A 19221-nucleotide genomic window follows, 5' to 3' on the forward strand; every position below is an offset into this window, starting at 1 on the left:
TAACCTAAACTATTCCAATGTTATCCATTTGAACACCCTTAAAGTTGGCAAGTCCACAACTGCTGCAGGCAGGGCATTCCACGACCTTACTACCCTCTGAGTAAAGAACCTACCTCTGACATCCATCCCTTAATTTAAAGCTATGTCCCCTTGTGTTAGCCATCACCATCCGAGGTAAAAGGCTCTCACTGTCCACCCTGTCCAATCCTCTGATCATCTTGTATGCCTCAATTAGGTCACCTCGTAACCTTCTTCTCTCCAATGAAAATAACCTCAAGTCCCTCAGCCTTTCCTCATAAGACCTTCCCACCACACCAGGCAACATCCTGGTAAACCTCCTCTGCACCCTTTCCAATGCCTCCACATCTTTCTTATAATGCGGCGACCAGAACTGTACACAATACTCCAAGTGCGGCCGCACCAGAGTTTTGTACGGTTGTAACATGACCTCACGACTCCGAAATTCAATCCCTCTACCAATAAAAGCTAACACACCGTATGCCTTCTTAACAACCTTATCAACCTGGGTGCCAACTTTCAGGGAGCTATGCACATGTACCCTGAGACCTCTCTGCTCGTCAACACTACTAAGAGTCCTTCCATTTGCCGTATATTCTGTACTCCTGTTACTCTTACCAAAGTTGATCACCTCACACTTTTCTGTATTAAACTCCATCTGCCACCTCTCGGCCCAGCTCTGCAGCTTATCTATGTCCCTCTGCAAACTGTAACATCCATCCTCACTGTCTACAACTCCTCCGACTTTGGTGTCGTCAGCAAATTTACTAATCCAACCTTCTATACCCTCATCTAGGTCATTTATAAAAATGACAAGCAGCAGTGGCCCCAAAACAGATCCCTGAGGTACACCACTTGTAACTGAACTCCAGGTTGAATATTTCCCATCAACCACCACCCTCTGTCTTCTATCAGCTAGCCAATTCCTGATCCAAACTGCTAAATCACGCTCAATCCCATGCATCTGCATTTTCTGCAATAGACTACCATGGGGAACCTTATCAAACGCTTTGCTAAAATCCATATACACCACGTCAACTGCCTTACCCTTATCCACCTCTTTGGTCACCTTTTCAAAAAACTCGATAAGGTTTGTGAGGCATGACCTACCCTTCACAAAACCGTGTTGACTATCCCTAATCAATTTATTTCCCTCTAGATGGTTATAAATTCTATCCCTTATAATTTACTATCATCTGTTTACACGGTGGCACAATGGTTGGCACTGCTGCCTCACAGTGGCGGGGATCCGGGTTCAATCCCAGCTTGGGTCACTGTCTGTGTGGAGTTTGCATGTTCTCCCCATGTCTGCATGGGTTTCCTTTGAGTGCTCCGGTTTTCTCCCACAGTCTGAAAGACTTGCTGGTTAGGTGCATTGGCTGCGCTAAATTCTCCCTCAGTGTACTCGAACAGGCGCCAGAGTGTTGCGATGAGGGGATAAGAACATAAGAACATAAGAAATAGGAGCAGAAGTAGGCCATCTAGCCCTTCGAGCCTGCCCCGCCATTCAATAAGATCATGGCTGATCTGTCGCTGCTCAGTTCCACTTTCCCGCTTTCTCCCCATAACCCTTAATCCCCTCTCTTATCAAAAACCCATCAACCCGCGTCTTAAAAATATTTAGCGAGGCAGCCTCCACCACTTCAACGGGCAGAGGATTCCAGAGATTCACCACCCTTTGAGTGAAGAAGTTCCTCCTCAACTCCGTTCTAAACCGCCCCCCTTTTATCTTGAGGCTGTGCCCCCTAGTCCTACTGTCTTTTTTGAGCGGGAAGAGTCTCTCCACCTCTATCCTATCCATCCCATTCATCATCTTATACGTCTCAATGAGATCTCCCCTCATTCTTCTAAACTCTAACGAGTACAAGCCTAGTTTATTCAGCCTCTCCTCAGAGCTCAACCCCCTCAACTCCGGTATCAGCCTAGTAAACCTCCTCTGCACTCCCTCCAAGGCCAAAATATCTTTGCGCAGGTGCGGCGCCCAAAACTGCACACAGTACTCCAGCTGCGGCCTCACCAATGCCCTATACAGCTGCAGCAAGACCTCCCTACTTTCATATTCAATCCCCCTCGCTATGAAGGCCAGCATCCCATTTACCTTCCTGACCACCTGCTGCACCTGCAAGCTGGGTTTTTGCGACTCATGCACAAGGATCCCGAGGTCCCTCTGCACCGTCGCCTGCTGCAGTTTTTCGCCCCGTAAGTAATAGTCCTTCCTACCATTCTTCCTACCAAAGTGGACCACCTCACACTTGCCAACATTAAATTCCATTTGCCATTTCCTGGCCCATTCGCCCAGCCTATCTAGATCCTTCTGCAGACTCTCCACACCCTCTGCACAATTTGCCGTTCCCCCAATCTTGGTGTCATCAGCAAATTTCGACACCCTACACTCGGTTCCCTCCTCCAGATCATCTATATAAATGGCAAATAGCTGAGGCCCCAGCACCGACCCCTGGGGCACTCCACTAGTCACCATCCGCCAATCCGAATAGCACCCGTTGACCCCCACTCTCTGCCTCCTATTTGACAACCAATCCTCTATCCACGCTAACACCCTACCCCCAACTCCATGTCCCTCGACCTTCTGCAATAACCCCTTGTGAGGTACTTTGTCAAACGCCTTCTGAAAATCTAGAAAGACCACATCCACCGGCTCTCCTCTATCCACCGCCCTAGACACATCCTCACAGAACTCAAGTAAATTTGTCAGACACGACTTCCCTTTAATGAAACCGTGCTGCGCCTGCTCTATCAAGCAATTCCCTTCCAGATGCCTCGCAATTTCCTCCTTAATGACAGATTCTAACATTTTACCTACCACAGACGTTAAACTAACCGGCCTATAATTCCCCGCCTTTTGCCTGGCACCCTTCTTAAACAATGGCGTAACATTAGCCGTTTTCCAATCATCCGGCACTTCCCCGGAATCCAGCGACGTCTGGAAAATAACCACCAAGGCATCCACTATCACCTCCGCCATTTCTTTCAGAACCCTCGGATGCATTCCATCCGGTCCTGGGGACTTGTCCACAATCAGCCCCTCCAGTCTGTCGAGCACCGCCTCTCTAGTAACAGTAATGTCATTAAGACCCTCCAGTCCTACCACCTTTCCATCGCTAACACCCGGCAAATTATTCACGTCCTCCTCCGTGAAGACAGAAACAAAAAAGTTATTCAATACCTTAGCCATATCCCCATCCCCTACCACTAGGTCCCCTTTCTCATCCTCTAAAGGACCAACATTCACCCTAGCCAGCCTCTTCCTTTTTATATATTTATAAAAACTCTTGCTATCCTTTTTTATATTAAGCGCTAGCCCAGCTTCATAGTTTCTCCTACCCTTCTTTATCAACTTCTTTGTCAATCTTTGTTGACATTTAAACCTCTCCCAATCCTCTTCTCGCCCACTACTCTTAGCTACTCTAAATTCCTCCGCTTTTAATTTAACACTTTCCTTCACCTCCTTCGTTATCCACGGCTTATTACCTCTCCTCCCACTATCCTTTTTGACCATCGGAATAAATTTCTGCTGAGCACCAAGAAAGATCTCCTTAAAGATCCTCCACTGCTCCTCAGCAGACCCTCCCTCCAACGCGCTCCCCCAGTCCACATTCGCCAATTCTTCTCTCATCCTACCGTACTCCCCTCTATTCAAACAAAGGACGCGTGTCCGGGAACCCACTTTCTCCTCCTCCATCTGCAACAGAAACTCCACCATACAATGATCACTCTCCCCAAGAGGATCCTTCACCACAAGGTCCCTAATTCTACCCGCCTCATTACATAGCACCAGATCCAAGATAGCTCGCTCCCTCGTCGGCTCCAACACACACTGTTCGAGGAAACTATCCCGGCAGCATTCCAAGAACTCTTCCTCGAGCCCCCCGCGTCCAACATGGGTCGACCAATCAATATGCAGATTGAAATCCCCCATAACTACGGCCGTCCCATTCCTGCACGCCGCACTTATTTGCGCGTTAACAGCCCGCCCCACCTCCAGATCATTATTCGGGGGCCTATAGACGACACCCACCAGCGTCTTCCACCCTTTGCTGTTCCTAATCTCCACCCACAACGATTCCACGTTCTGCTCCTTGGCTCCAATATCATCCCTTGCTACCACCCTGATGCTATCCTTAATCAGCAGAGCTACGCCCCCCCCTTTTCCCTCCTGCCTATCCTTCCTAAACACTTGATAGCCCTGTACATTCAGCTCCCAGTCCCTGTCACCCTGCAGCCACGTCTCTGTAAAGGCCACCAGATCGTATCCATTTGTGTCGATCTGCGCCACCAGCTCATCCACTTTATTCCAAATGCTTCGTGCATTCAGATAAACACAATAACTTCATTGCGGTGTTAATGTAAGCTAACTTGTGACACTAATAATAAATGAATAATTAAACATACTGACTCATTGTTCTGAACAAGATCTTAAATCTACAAGCTCAGCAGTTTAGAAGGACAAAGACAGCAGATAAATGGGAACATCACCACCTGTAGGCTCCATTCCAAGTCACCCTATCATGATGTGGAATTGGTTTGATCTGGAACTGGCTGAAGGTGGAGCCTGTGTATTCCCTGCGGGACAACATGTCAACAATGTCAGCTGTGGCTCAGCTGGAGGGACAGAGCAAACGACTCTCGGGGGAATGAAATGAGAGGCATTGTAGCGATGGGATCATACACGGGGGGTGGGGAAGTTGCTGCTGTGTCCATGGGAGGTGGGGGAAGCCGGGTAAAGCTGAGGGAAAAGTTTGGGTGTGATTATTGGTGAAAGTGGGGGAATGTGGGTGGGGGTTGATGTTGAGACTGTAGGAGCAGGCGGAGGGGGGTAAAACTAGGGGGTGGTGGGGTATTGTGAAGTCTGTAGGTTTGGTTTGATGTTATGGAAGCAGGACACCAATCACAGAGCAGGGTTTGCATACACAGGTCAATGCTGTGCAAGGGTGAGATTAGAGAAAACTCAACGGAAATGCACATTTTCCTTTCTAATCCTCCGGCTATAACCAGCTCAGTTAGTCAGGGAGACATTGGATATCGGACACCTAGAACGTATCATCCAATCCTATACCGTTTCGGTATAGCAAAATAAGGTCCACATCACACTCTCCCCTATCACTGACTCTATCCCCCCATTCCCCCTCCCACACCCCCATGTACACTCTCCCCTATCACTGACTCTACCCCCCCCATTGTCCCCCCCACCTCCATGTACACTCTCCCCTATCACTGACTCTACCCCCCCATTCCCCCTCCCACACCCCCATGTACACTCTCCCCTATCACTGACTCTACCCCCCCATTCCCCCTCCCACACCCCCATGTACACTCTCCCCTATCACTGACTCTATCCCCCCATTCCCCCTCCCACACCCCCATGTACACTTTCCCCTATCACTGACTCTACCCCCCCCATTGTCCCCCCCACCCCCATGTACACTCTCCCCTATCACTGACTCTACCCCCCATCCCCCCTCCCACAGCCTCAAGTTGATTAAAATAAGTTTCCAATTTCCAGCCTATTTATTCTCTATTTCCTGTAATCATGTACTTTATTAGTGATTGCGTTTTTGGTGATTTGCAGACACTGATTTGAATGTTTTCTAACTGCAGGGAAATCGGGGACGAACAGGAGTGGTTATTGCTGCCTACATGCATTACAGTAACATATCAGCCAGGTAAGAACCCAATTACAACGCTAGACTCTGCTCTCACTCAAAGGCCAGGATTTTCCGCTTCTGTCTGAGTTTGGCAACGAGAGTGGAAAATATCACGAGAAGAACAAAGTTGTGTGTCAAGACTATGGAAAAGCAGGAAGCGATTGCCCCTCCCCCCATCAGTACTGGGCTGTGTTTCACATCTTCCAACTTCCAGAACCTCTTTGTAATGAATTATCATTATCACCATCACACACCAGTACCATACCCCCACGCCAGATAACACATTCACGGTAGCCTGATGTCAGACTGGCCTGAGGCATGGCTGGTCTACAAAGGCAGGCCCTGGATGAGGAGCACTCGCAGGGGAGCTAGGATGTGAGGGCCGTGCTCAAAGGAGAGAGTGCAATGCAAGAATAATGCCAAGAGGTGCCAGGGGTGTACCTGGGTGAAGATTGTTTGCTGGTGTGCTTGCTGTGTGCTTGTGTTGAAAACGGTGTCTGATTCATCAATTAGCTGAATTGATGGCTTTGTGGGTGAATCAGTAAGTGCCAGGCACTGACACAATGTGGAACCTCAATCTGCCTCTTTTTTACAAAGCCCTGCACAATGTGGCAGAAAAAAACTCTCCAGTGGCACTGCCAGCCTCAAAGTTGCTTTTCCTGCCGCATCGGCCATCAGTAATATAAAAAAAAAGCATTTTCATTCTTGGTCTTTGTTGAGTGTGAGTGAGTAAGGTGGTTTTAACTTTGTGAATTCCAGCAATAATATCAAATAAGATTGATCTCTAGACTGTTTAGTACACAGCTACTGCCTATACCCACCCTATGTGTAGTGAAATGACAGAATGGAAGGAGATTTACCTTTTTCACAACATGTACTTTACCTGTCCTGGGACTGTTTGATGGGGGCACAGAGTGGAGGGAGCTTTACTCTGTATCTAACCCCGTGCTGTACCTGTCCTGGGAGTGTTTGATGGGGACAGTGTAGAGGGAGCTTTACTCTGTATCTAACCCCGTGCTGTACCTGTCCTGGGACTGTTTGATGGGGACAGTGTAGAGGGAGCTTTACTCTGTATCTAACCCCATGCTGTACCTGTCCTGGGAGTGTTTGATGGGGACAGTGTAGAGGGAGCTTTACTCTGTATCTAACCCCATGCTGTACCTGTCCTGGGAGTGTTTGATGGGGACAGTGTAGAGGGAGTTTTACTCTGTATCTAACCCCATGCTGTACCTGTCCTGGGAGTGTTTGATGGGGACAGTGTAGAGGGAGCTTTACTCTGTATCTAACCCCATGCTGTACCTGTCCTGAGAGTGTTTGATGGGGGACAGTGTAGAGGGAGCTTTACTCTGTATCTAACCCCGTGCTGTACCTGTCCTGGGAGTGTTTGATGGGGGGACAGTGTAGAGGGAGCTTTACTCTGTATCTAACCCCATGCTGTACCTGTCCTGGGAGTGTTTGATGGGGACAGTGTAGAGGGAGCTTTACTCTGTATCTAACCCCATGCTGTACCTGTCCTGAGAGTGTTTGATGGGGGACAGTGTAGAGGGAGCTTTACTCTGTATGTAACTTAACTCCACTTTCCTGCCCACTCTCCATAACCTTTCTATTACTAACTTCTCTAATTAAAAATCTGTCTATCTCCTCCTTAAATTTCTTCAATGTCCCAGCATCTACCACACTCTGAGGTAGTAAATTCCACAGAAGCAATTTCTCCTTATTTCTATTTTAAATCTGCTACTCTTTATCCTAAAACTGTGATCTCTTGCTCCAGATTGGCCCAGAAGATGAAACACTGTCTCTGCATGCCCTTTACCATCTTGTACACCTCAATTAGATCTCCTCTCATCCTTCTAAACTCCAGGAAGTACAGGCCTAAACACAGGCCTAAACCGCCTAATCTCTTTCACAAGACAAATGCCTTATGTCTGGAATCAATCCAGTGAACCTCCTCTGAACCACCTCCAATGCAACTACATCAAGACCAAAACTGTGCACAATATTCAAAGTGCAATCTCACTAATGCAGTAGCAGCAACACTTCACTACTTTTATCTTGTATTCTTTTAGCAATAAATACCAAGATTCCATTTGCTTTCCTTATTACCTGTTAAATAAGTTATGTGCCCATGGTGTGAAGGGTAAGATACTGGCAGGGATAGAGGATTGGTTGACTGACAACAGACAAAGAATGGAGATAAAGAGGTCTTTCTCAGGATGGCAGCAGGTGACTAGTGGTGTGTCTCAGGGGTCAGTGCTGGGACCATAACTTTTCACAATATACATTAATGATTTGGAAGAAGGAACTGAAGGTATTGTTGCTAAGTTTGCAGATGATACAAAGATGGCCAGGTAATATTGAGGAAGCAGGGGGGCTGCGAAAGGACTTGGACAGGTTAGGACAGTGGGCAAAGAAAGTGGCAGATGGAATACAATGTGGAAAAGTGTGAGGTTGTGCACTTTAGAATGAGGAATAGAGGCTGAGACTATTCTCTAAATGGGAAAATGCTTAGGAAATCAGAAACACAAAGGGACTTGGGCATCCTTGTTCAAGATTCTCTTAAGGTTAACATGCAGGTTCAGTCAGCAAATGTAATGTTAGCATTCATGCCGGGAGGGCTAGAATACAAGAGCACAGATGTAATTCTGAGGCTGTATAAGGCTCTGGTCAGATCCCATTTGCAATATTATGAGCAGTTTTGGGCCCCATATCTAAGAAAGAATGTGCTGGCCTTGGAAAGGGTCCAGAAGATGTTCACAAGAATGATCCCTGGAATGAAGAGCTTGTCATACGAAGAACAGTTGAGAAGTCTGGGTCTGTACCCATTGGCGTTTAGAAGGATGAGGGGGGAATCTTATTGCAACTTACAGGGTACTGCGAGGCCTAGATAGAGTAGAGGATATTTCCACTGATAGGAAAAATTTGAACCAGAGGACACAACCTCAGGATAAAGGGACAGTCCTTTAAAACAGAGATGAGGAGGAATTTCTTCAGCCAGAGACTGGTGAATCTATGGAACTCTTTGCCGTAGAAGGCTGTGGAGGCCAGGTCATTGAGTGTCTTTAAGACGGAGATAGATAGGTTCTTGATAATAAGGGAATCTAAAGCATGGGGCACCATCTCAGGATATGGAGTGATCATTTAGGACTGAAATAAGGAGAAATTTCTTCATTCAAAGGGTTGTGATTCATTGGAATTCTCTATCACAGAAGGTAGTGGATGCTCCATCATTGAATATATTTAAGACTGAGGTTTTGGCCTCTCAAAGCTTCACTAGTCATGGCGAGCGGGCAGGAAAATGGAGTTGGAACCAAAGATTGGGCATGGTCATATTGAATGGTGAAGCAGGTTAGACTGGATATAAGGTCTACTCCTGCTGCGATTTCTGATTATTAGTTCTTATTAAATACTCAATGTATTCCATTATCTATACAGGCGTAGGGATGATAGATACGTATTGATTATGTATGCAGTTTGTGTTCATTCCTAATTTTATCTGTCTTATTTTATGGAATCAGTTTCTGGTGTCAGAGTCACTGCAGTGATAATATTTCCTGTTTCTCCTTTCTCCCTAGTGCTGATCAGGCTTTAGACCGCTTTGCCATGAAGAAATTCTATGAGGATAAAATACTGCCCGTGGGTCAGCCCTCACAGAGAAGGTGGGTCTCACTCTGTCAAACACAGAGCAGATATGTCTGCTATTTCAGTTTAACAAGGCAAGAGGCTGGACTACAAGAATAATGGGCATGGTGGAAAACCATCCCACGTGATCTATGACATATAGGCGGAATTTCACGGCCTTGCTTGTCCCGAAATCATAAAATTCTACCCAAGGCCAGCGGACCTTTCCATTGTCCGCTCCTCACCTGTTGTGATTCTGTGGTGGGCGGTTCAGTAAAATTCCTGCTGACGTCTTTTGTTACCGTCTAATGCTATCTGAGCAAATCCATATATGCACCAAATATCGTTCTGCAAAAGGCATTGAGAATAATAAGAATTAATTATTTGACTGTTCAAAGGGGACATTACAGAGAGAGTTTTACTCAGTATCTAACCCCATGCTGTACCTGTCCTGGGAATGTTTGATGGGGACAGTGTAGAGGGAGCTTTACTCTGTATCTAACCCCGTGCTGTACCTGTCCTGGGAGTGTTTGATGGGGACAGTGTAGAGGGAGCTTTACTCTGTATCTAACCCTGTGCTGTACCTGTCCTGGGAGTGTTTGATGGGGGGACAGTGTAGAGGGAGCTTTACTCTGTATCTAACCCTGTGCTGTACCTGTCCTGGGAGTGTTTGATGGGGGGGACAGTGTAGAGGGAGCTTTACTCTGTATCTAACCCTGTGCTGTACCTGTCCTGGGAGTGTTTGATGGGGACAGTGTAGAGGGAGCTTTACTCTGTATCTAACCCCGTGCTGTACCTGTCCTGGGAGTGTTTGATGGGAACAGTGTAGAGGGAGCTTTACTCTGTATCTAACTCCGTGCTGTTCCTGTCCTGGGAGTGTTTGATGGGGGACAGTGTAGAGGGAGCTTTACTCTGTATCTAACCCCATGCTGTACCTGTCCTGGGAGTGTTTGATGGGGACAGTGTAGAGGGAGCTTTACTCTGTATCTAACCCTGTGCTATACCTGTCCTGGGAGTGTTTGATGGGGACAGTGTAGAGGGAGCTTTACTCTGTATCTAACCCCGTGCTGTCCCTGTCCTGGGAGTGTTTGATGGGGGACAGTGTAGAGGGAGTTTTACTCTGTATCTAACCCCGTGCTGTACCTGTCCTGGGAGTGTTTGATGGGGACAGTGTAGAGGGAGCTTTACTCTGTATCTAACCCTGTGCTGTACCTGTCCTGGGAGTGTTTGATGGGGGGACAGTGTAGAGGGAGCTTTACTCTGTATCTAACCCCGTGCTGTACCTGTCCTGGCCTTCATAGCGAGGGGGATTGAATATAAAAGTAGGGAGGTCTTGCTGCAGCTGTATAGGGCATTGGTGAGGCCGCAGCTGGAGTACTGTGTGCAGTTTTGGGCGCCGCACCTGCGCAAGGATATTTTGGCCTTGGAGGGAGTGCAGAGGAGGTTTACTAGGCTGATACCGGAGTTGAGGGGGTTGAGCTATGAGGAGAGGCTGAATAAACTAGGCTTGTACTCGTTAGAGTTTAGAAGAATGAGGGGAGATCTCATTGAGACGTATAAGATGATGAATGGGATGGATAGGATAGAGGTGGAGAGACTCTTCCCGCTCAAAAAAGACAGTAGGACTAGGGGGCACAGCCTCAAGATAAAGGGGGGGCGGTTTAGAACGGAGTTGAGGAGGAACTTCTTCACTCAAAGGGTGGTGAATATCTGGAATTCTCTGCCCGTTGAAGTGGTGGAGGCTGCCTCGCTAAATATTTTTAAGAAGCGGGTTGATGGGTTTTTGATAAGAGAGGGGATTAAGGGTTATGGGGAGAGGGCGGGAAAGTGGAACTGAGCCACGACAGATCAGCCATGATCTTATTGAATGGCGGGGCAGGCTCGAAGGGCCAGATGGCCTACTCCTGCTCCTATTTCTTATGTTCTTATGTTCTTATGTTTTTGATGGGGACAGTGTAGAGGGAGCTTTACTCTGTATCTAACCCCGTGCTGTACCTGTCCTGGGCGTTTTTGATGGGGACAGTGTAGATTGATTCGGATCTACCATGTGTTCAATCTCATGATTGGACTGAGTTGTAGCTGTGCCTGTGGACATTATGTATCAGGATTGTCAGTTAATGAAAGCTTCTTTTGGTGCAGATACGTCCATTATTTCAGCGGGCTGCTTTCTGGCACAATCAAAATGAACAACAAGCCTTTATTTTTACATCACGTCATCATGCACAGCATTCCCAATTTTGAGGCTAAAGGTGGTAAGTCTTCAGTTTTCCAAGAACCATAATTTCAGAGCGTTCAGCGTGGTTTTATATAGAAACATAGAAACATAAAACAGTACAGCACAGTACAGGCCCTTTGGCCCTCGATGTTGTGCTGAGCTATGTCCGAAACCAAGATCAAGCTATCCCACTCCCTATCATTCTGGTGTGCTCCATGTGCCTATCCAATAACCACTTGAAAGGTCCTAAAGTGTCCGAGTCCACTATCACAGCAGGCAGTGCATTCCACATCCCAACCACTCTCTGTGTAAAGTATATACCCCTTACATCTCTTCCTTATCTCCCACCATGAACCTTATAGTTATGCCCCCTAATAACAGCTACAGTTTTATACTATCATTCCTTCAACCCCTGACTCTTGTTTGTCCTTCATTTTCTTCCTCTCACTATTGTGTGACAGGCCTTCAATTATTCTGGTCTTAAACTCTCAAATTCCACTTCATCAACACCCCCTCCCCTCTTCCCCCCACCCTCAGTCCTCCTCCACCCTCATCCCCCAGACTCACCACCTACCCCCACCATCTGCCCCTCCCCCACCCTCAACCCCACCCTCACCCCGCCACCCTCACTCATAAGAACATAAGAACATAAGAACATAAGAAATAGGAGCAGGAGTAGGCCATCTGGCCCTTCGAGCCTGCCCCGCCATTCAATAAGATCATGGCTGATCTGTCGTGGCTCAGTTCCACTTTCCCGCCCTCTCCCCATAACCCTTAATCCCCTCTCTTATCAAAAACCCATCAACCCGCCTCCCTCCACCCTCACCCATACCCTCTAACCGCTAACCCATCACACCCTCACCCTCCACCCTCCCCCTCTCCCCACTCTCACCTCCCTCCATCCCACCCTCACCCCCTCCCCCCATCCTCACCCCCATCCCACCCTCACTCCCCATCCTCACCCCCATCCTCCCACCTCTAACCCCTCTACCATCACCCCCCCACCTCACTCCCGCACCCTCACATTCCCACCCTCGCTCCCCCACCCTCACCCCCTTCACCCTCCCCCACCCACCACCCTTATTCTCCAACCTCTACCTTCAAGCCCCACCCTTACCCCACTCCCTCACACTCAACTCTCACTCTCAACACCTTCCAAGCCACTCAGCATCCTGACTTGGGAATACATTGACCATTCCTTCACTGGCACTGGGTGAAAATCCTGGAACTCCCTCTCTAACAGCAGTATGGATGTACTTACACCATGTACTGATGAATCCACAGCACCTCCAAAAGGCAATTAGGAATGGGCAAGAAATAACAGTGAATGAATAAAATAATTCCCCAGAAATTTGTCCACTTCAGTTAAGACCCTCTTTAAAACCAACTGATTTATCAAGTTGTCATGAGTTCATAAAACATCGGAGCAGAATTAGGTCATTTGGCCCATCAAATCCGGTCTGCCATTCGACCGTGGCTGATATGCTCCTCATCTCTCTTTGCCTGCCTTCTCCCATAACCCTTCAACCCATTTCCAATTAAAAATCTGTCTAACTCCTTACATTTAAGGAGGATGCTGTCCCAACCCTGTTTTAAATTTGCTGCCCCTTATCCTCAAACTGTGACCTCTCGTCCTAGAATGCCCCACAAGAGGAAACATCCACTCCACGTCTACTTTATCCACACCTTTTATCATCTTGTATACCTCAACTTGAGGTATAGGTCTAAACTGTTCAATCTCTCTTCATGCGACAAACCCCTCATCTCTGAAATCAATCTAATGAATCTCCTCTGAACTGCCTCCAATGCCACTACCTCGTTCCTCAAAGACAAGGACCAAAACTGTGCACAATACTCCAGGGGCGGCCTCATCCATACTTTGTATAGTTGCAGCAATACTTCCTTTTCTTTATATTTATTTCTTTAGCTATCCTAATGTCCATCTCTTTGTCTCAGCATTAATATGTGTCCAGTTATTCTGTGATGGTTTACTGCATGAACCTGTTATATAACAGAGCTGGATTGTGTGATGCTATGGATAAGAGCAACCTTTGCTCTTTTAATCACTTCCTGCATCCATTTTACTTGAACTATTACTTCAGAAGACAGGTGGCTTTTACCAAACCCTGGGATCTCACTGAGGGTATGACCTTGATGTGAACTCCCAAAAGACATTCAACAACTTTGATGACAATGCTATTATGAGAGACTTCAAAATTTATGGAATGGGATGTTTGGGACCAGAGAAACCTGTGGGTATATGTGCAAAAATTATTGAAAGGTGACTGGGCAGGTTAAAAAAATGGTTAAAAAGGCAACAGGGTTGTTGGGCTTTATAAATTGTGATGTGGGTATGCCGGCGTTGGACTGGCGTAAACACAGTAAAAGGTCTGACAACACCAGGTTTTAGTCCAACCTATTTATTTGATAATATACTCACAAGCTTTCGAGGGACACCCTCTTCGTCAGGTGAATGGAGAGTTCTGGCCTCAGACAGAGCATATAAAGCACAGACAGTTTAGACATTCCTGATTAGAATGCGAATCTTTACACCTAACCTGCTGTTCAAGACCTGAAGTGGCTGATAATGTGAGTGGAAGGAGCACTGATCACAGTTTAAAGAGATGTGTATTGTCTCCAGACAGTACAGTAAGTGAGGTTTTGCAAACCCAGGCAAGTCACGGGGGTTACAGATAGTGCGACATGAACCCAAGATCCCTGTTGAGACCGTCCTCATGTGTGCGGAACTTGGCTATCAGTCTCTGTTCAGCGACTCTGCGCTGTCGTGTGTCATGAAGGCCGCCTTGGAGAATGCTTACCCGAAGGTCAGAGGCTGAATGCCCGTGACCACTGAAGTGTTCGCCAACAGGAAGGGAACAGTCTTGCCTGGTGACTGTCGAGCGATGTTCATTCATCCGTTGTTGTAGCGTCTGCATGGTCTAAACTCTCTAAACTGTCTGTGCTTTATATGCTCTGTCTGAGGCCAGAACTCTCCATTCACCTGACGAAGAGGGTGTCCCTCGAAAGCTTGTGAGTATATTATCAAATAAATAGGTTGGACTAAAACCTGGTGTTGTCAGACTTTTTACTTTATAAATTGTGACATAGAGTACAAGAGCAAACAAATTATGGGAAATCTTCATAAAACACTGGCTTAGTTTCAGCTGGATTATTGTGCCCAATTCGAGACGCTTCACTTTCAGAATGATGTGAAGACATGAGAGATAAGAAAAGGTTGACAGGGATGGTTCCAGGGATCAGGGACTCCAACCTTTTGTAGGAAGAGAGGGGATTGTTCTCCTGTGAACAGAGAAGGTTGAGAAACAAATTTCTTGAGGTGCTCAAAATCTTGAAGAGTTTAGATAAATAGAGAGGCATTGTTTCCATGGCGTAAGTGCCAGGAGTCAGCAGCACACATTGAAGGTGATTAGCGGAAGACTAAAGATGACATAAGGAAACTGTTTTATACGGCGAGTGGTTAGGATAGAGAATGCACTGCCTGAGAGTGTGGTGCTAGCAGAGTTAGATTGTGACTTTCATATCGGAATTAGATAAGCATCAGAAGAGAACAACATCACTGGGATGTTGGGGAAAGGGAGGGAAATTGGTATAGTCGTAATTATAATGAATGGCAGAGCAGGATCAAAGGGCTAAATGACCTACTCCTGCTTGTAGTTTCTATGTTTAGTTGAGTTGCTGTTGCAGAGAAATGGCAAGGATTGATAGACTGTATAGCCTCTTTCTGCGCTGCCTCTCTCTCCATTCCTCTCTGCCCCATCTCTCCCACTCTCCCCGTCCCGCTCTTTCCCTCTCACCTTTAGTCTCTCTTTGTGTGTCTCTTTCTCTCACTCACTCTCTCATGTCTCCTCGATCACAAAGCTATGGTTCTCAAGGTCTGGACCAAATTTGATTCCCCAAATTTCATGGATTAACAACAGAACATATGGAGCAACTTTCCTGGTGTTGACCAGTATGAAGCTGCCTCAGAGAGCCACTGTTTATTTCAGTACTATGGACTGCCTCTCTGCTGCTGAGCCAATCAGAGCACCTCATAAATAGAGGTGCTGACTGTTGAGGCCCGAGGAGGAGGGAGAGAGTCCTTCACATTGAGGAGCTTTCAAAGAGTGACAGGCAGGCCCTGGCAATCAGAAGGGTGAATCATTGGGGAAAAGCTACCAGGATGCCTCCTCAGCCCATGAAGCCTCCGGAATAGAGTGTTTCCCTGGACCCTTTGCAAGGCCTCCTCGATATATCTGGTGATCTCAGCACATGTTGAGGGGGGCTATTCCAAGGTTTGTAGAATCCCAGTGGCAATGGCAAAGTAACTGTCACCAGTTACTGAGCAGCGGCCAGGGAATTATCCTTCCCACCTCTGACAAATAGGACTGCCATTCCTGGCTGTCCTTTCCACCTTCCATTGCCAACTGACTACTTTTCCTGCCTCCCAGCCTCTCTATAAAGAGCTGGTAAAGTTCAGCCACTGCCTCTATGTTACAGATCCTGTCACTTTCCCATGCTATCTCTCTTTATCCATCAGTCTTGGCTCCTTGGCTGGTTTCTAACGCTGCTCCTTTACTCCTATAGGCTGCCGGCCATTCCTGAAGATCTACCAGACAATGCAGCCTGTTTACACATCAGGAATCTAGTGAGTGATTTCCCCTGTACTTTCTCCTCAATGTTCTGTGCTCTTTTTCACCTGTGCTGATTAAATAATGTCTATTTATTCCTTTCTTAAATAAAATATTTCAGCAACATCCCAGGAGACGGACAGACCAGCATCTGTATAACCATCGAGCCAGGACTGATGCTAAAAGGAGACATATTGGTGAGAAGTTCAAGTGGGAACGCAAACTCCCAAAAACACCTTTCACATTCCAACATTTACTTATATATGAAGAAAACACTGACTTTCACAGGGACACAGTTCCATACACACTGACTCTCACTGGGATACAGTTCCACACACACTGACTCTCACTGGGATACAGGACCACACACACTGACTCTCAGGATACAGTTCCACACACACTGACTCTCACTGGGATACAGTTCCACACACACTGACTCTCACTGGGATACAGTTCCATACACACTGACTCTCATTGGGATACAGTTCCACACACACTGACTCTCACTGGGATACAGGACCACACACACTGACTCTCAGGATACAGTTCCACACACACTGACTCTCACTGGGATATAGTTCCACACACACTGACTCTCACTGGGATACAGTTCCACACACACTGACTCTCACTGGGATATAGTTCCACACACACTGACTCTCACTGGGATACAGTTCCACACACACTGACTCTCACTGGGATACAGTTCCACACACACTGACTCTCACTGGGATACAGTTCCACACACACTGACACTCACTGGGATACAGTTCCTCACAAGATGACTTTCACTGGGATACAGTTCCACACACGCTGACTCTCACTGGGATACAGTTCCACACACACTGACTCTCACTGGGATAGAGTCCCACACACACTGACTCTCAATGGGATACAGTCCCACACACACTGACTCTCACTGGGATACAGTTCCACACACACTGACTTTCACTGGGATACAGTTCCACACACGCTGACTCTCACTGGGATACAGTTCCAGACACACTGACTCTCACTGGGGTACAGTTCCACACACACTGACTCTCACTGGGATACAGTTCCTCACACACTGACTCTCACTGGGATACAGTTCCTCACACACTGACTCTCACTGGGATACAGTTCCACACATACTGACTCTCACTGGGATACAGTTCCTCACACACTGACTCTCACTGGGATACAGTTCCTCACACAATGACTCTCACTGGGATACAGTTCCACACATACTGACTCTCACTGGGGTAAAGTTCCACACACACTGACTCTCACTGAGGTACAGTTCCACACACACTGACTCTCACTGGGATACAGTTTCACACACACTGACTCTCACTGGGATACAGTTCCTCACACACTGACTCTCACTGAGGTACAGTTCCATACACACTGACTCTCATTGGGATACAGTTCCACACACACTGACTCTCACTGAGGTACAGTTCCATACACACTGACTCTCACTGGGATACAGTTCCACACACACTGACTCTCACTGGGATACAGGACCACACACACTGACTCTCAGGATACAGTTCCACACACACTGACTCTCACTGGGATATAGTTCCACACACACTGACTCTCACTGGGATACAGTTCCACACACACTGACTCTCACTGGGATATAGTTCCACACACACTGACTCTCACTGGGATACAGTTCCACACACACTGACTCTCACTGGGATACAGTTCCACACACACTGACTCTCACTGGGATACAGTTCCACACACACTGACTCTCACTGGGATACAGTCCCACACACACTGACTCTCACTGGGATACAGTTCCACACACACTGACTTTCACTGGGATACAGTTCCACACACGCTGACTCTCACTGGGATACAGTTCCAGACACACTGACTCTCACTGGGGTACAGTTCCACACACACTGACTCTCACTGGGATACAGTTCCTCACACACTGACTCTCACTGGGATACAGTTCCTCACACACTGACTCTCACTGGGATACAGTTCCACACATACTGACTCTCACTGGGATACAGTTCCTCACACACTGACTCTCACTGGGATACAGTTCCTCACACAATGACTCTCACTGGGATACAGTTCCACACATACTGACTCTCACTGGGGTAAAGTTCCACACACACTGACTCTCACTGAGGTACAGTTCCACACACACTGACTCTCACTGGGATACAGTTTCACACACACTGACTCTCACTGGGATACAGTTCCTCACACACTGACTCTCACTGAGGTACAGTTCCATACACACTGACTCTCATTGGGATACAGTTCCACACACACTGACTCTCACTGAGGTACAGTTCCATACACACTGACTCTCACTGGGGTACAGTCCCACACACACTGACTCTCACTGGGATACAGGACCACACACACTGACTCTCACTGGGATACAGTTCCTCACACACTGACTCTCACTGGGATACAGTTCCACACACACTGACTCTCATTGGGATACAGTTCCACACACACTGACTCTCACTGGGATACAGTTCCACACACACTGACTCTCATTGGGATACAGTTCCACACACACTGACTCTCACTGGGGTAGAGTTCCATACACACTGACTCTCACTGGGATACAGTCCCACACACACTGACTCTCACTGGGATACAGTTCCACACACACTGACCCTCACTGGGATACAGTTCCTTACACAGTAGTAGGCTGGGTTGCTGGAGGTTCACTCGATCCGTTATTCATTGACAGATCTGCACTATCAAGCTGTCAATCAAGATGTTACTCTGTATCAGGAGTTAGCCCAATGAGATTTGGGGGAGCTGTCATTTGCTGTTCTAACCTTGAGTATCTGGACAGAAATTCAATAATGCTTCAAATGTATTTCCTGTATCTTGTTCTGTTCCCTTCAGCTGAAATGTTACCATAAGAAGTACCAGAGTCCAAGCAGAGAAATTGTCTTCCGTGTGCAATTCCACACGTGTGCAATTCATGACCTCGGTGTGGTGTTTGGCAAAGCGGAACTGGACGATGCATTTAAAGGTGATGTTATACAGTCACTGTAGGTGATTTCCAGTATTTATTCGAGATATCATTCATTTTTATTTAATTAGC

General features: G+C 47.1%; 1 protein-coding gene across 12 annotated transcripts in view; it reads left to right on the top strand.

Moving 5' to 3' along the window:
• The window catches only part of tns1b (tensin 1b), a 590459-nt gene that overhangs the window by 420688 nt on the left and 150550 nt on the right, over positions 1-19221 (top strand). For all 12 annotated transcript variants that reach the window (XM_080199610.1, XM_080199614.1, XM_080199612.1 and 9 more), the window contains 6 exons: positions 5635-5699; positions 9254-9337; positions 11439-11551; positions 16099-16159; positions 16264-16339; positions 19020-19149. In XM_080199610.1, coding sequence (XP_080055736.1) covers positions 5635-5699; positions 9254-9337; positions 11439-11551; positions 16099-16159; positions 16264-16339; positions 19020-19149 — 529 coding nt within the window. The remainder of the gene's footprint in view (positions 1-5634; positions 5700-9253; positions 9338-11438; positions 11552-16098; positions 16160-16263; positions 16340-19019; positions 19150-19221) is intronic.

Source organism: Carcharhinus amblyrhynchos, chromosome 11 (assembly GCF_965287045.1).
Source record: "Carcharhinus amblyrhynchos chromosome 11, sCarAmb.v2.hapA, whole genome shotgun sequence".
Taxonomy (NCBI): Eukaryota; Metazoa; Chordata; class Chondrichthyes; order Carcharhiniformes; family Carcharhinidae; genus Carcharhinus; species Carcharhinus amblyrhynchos.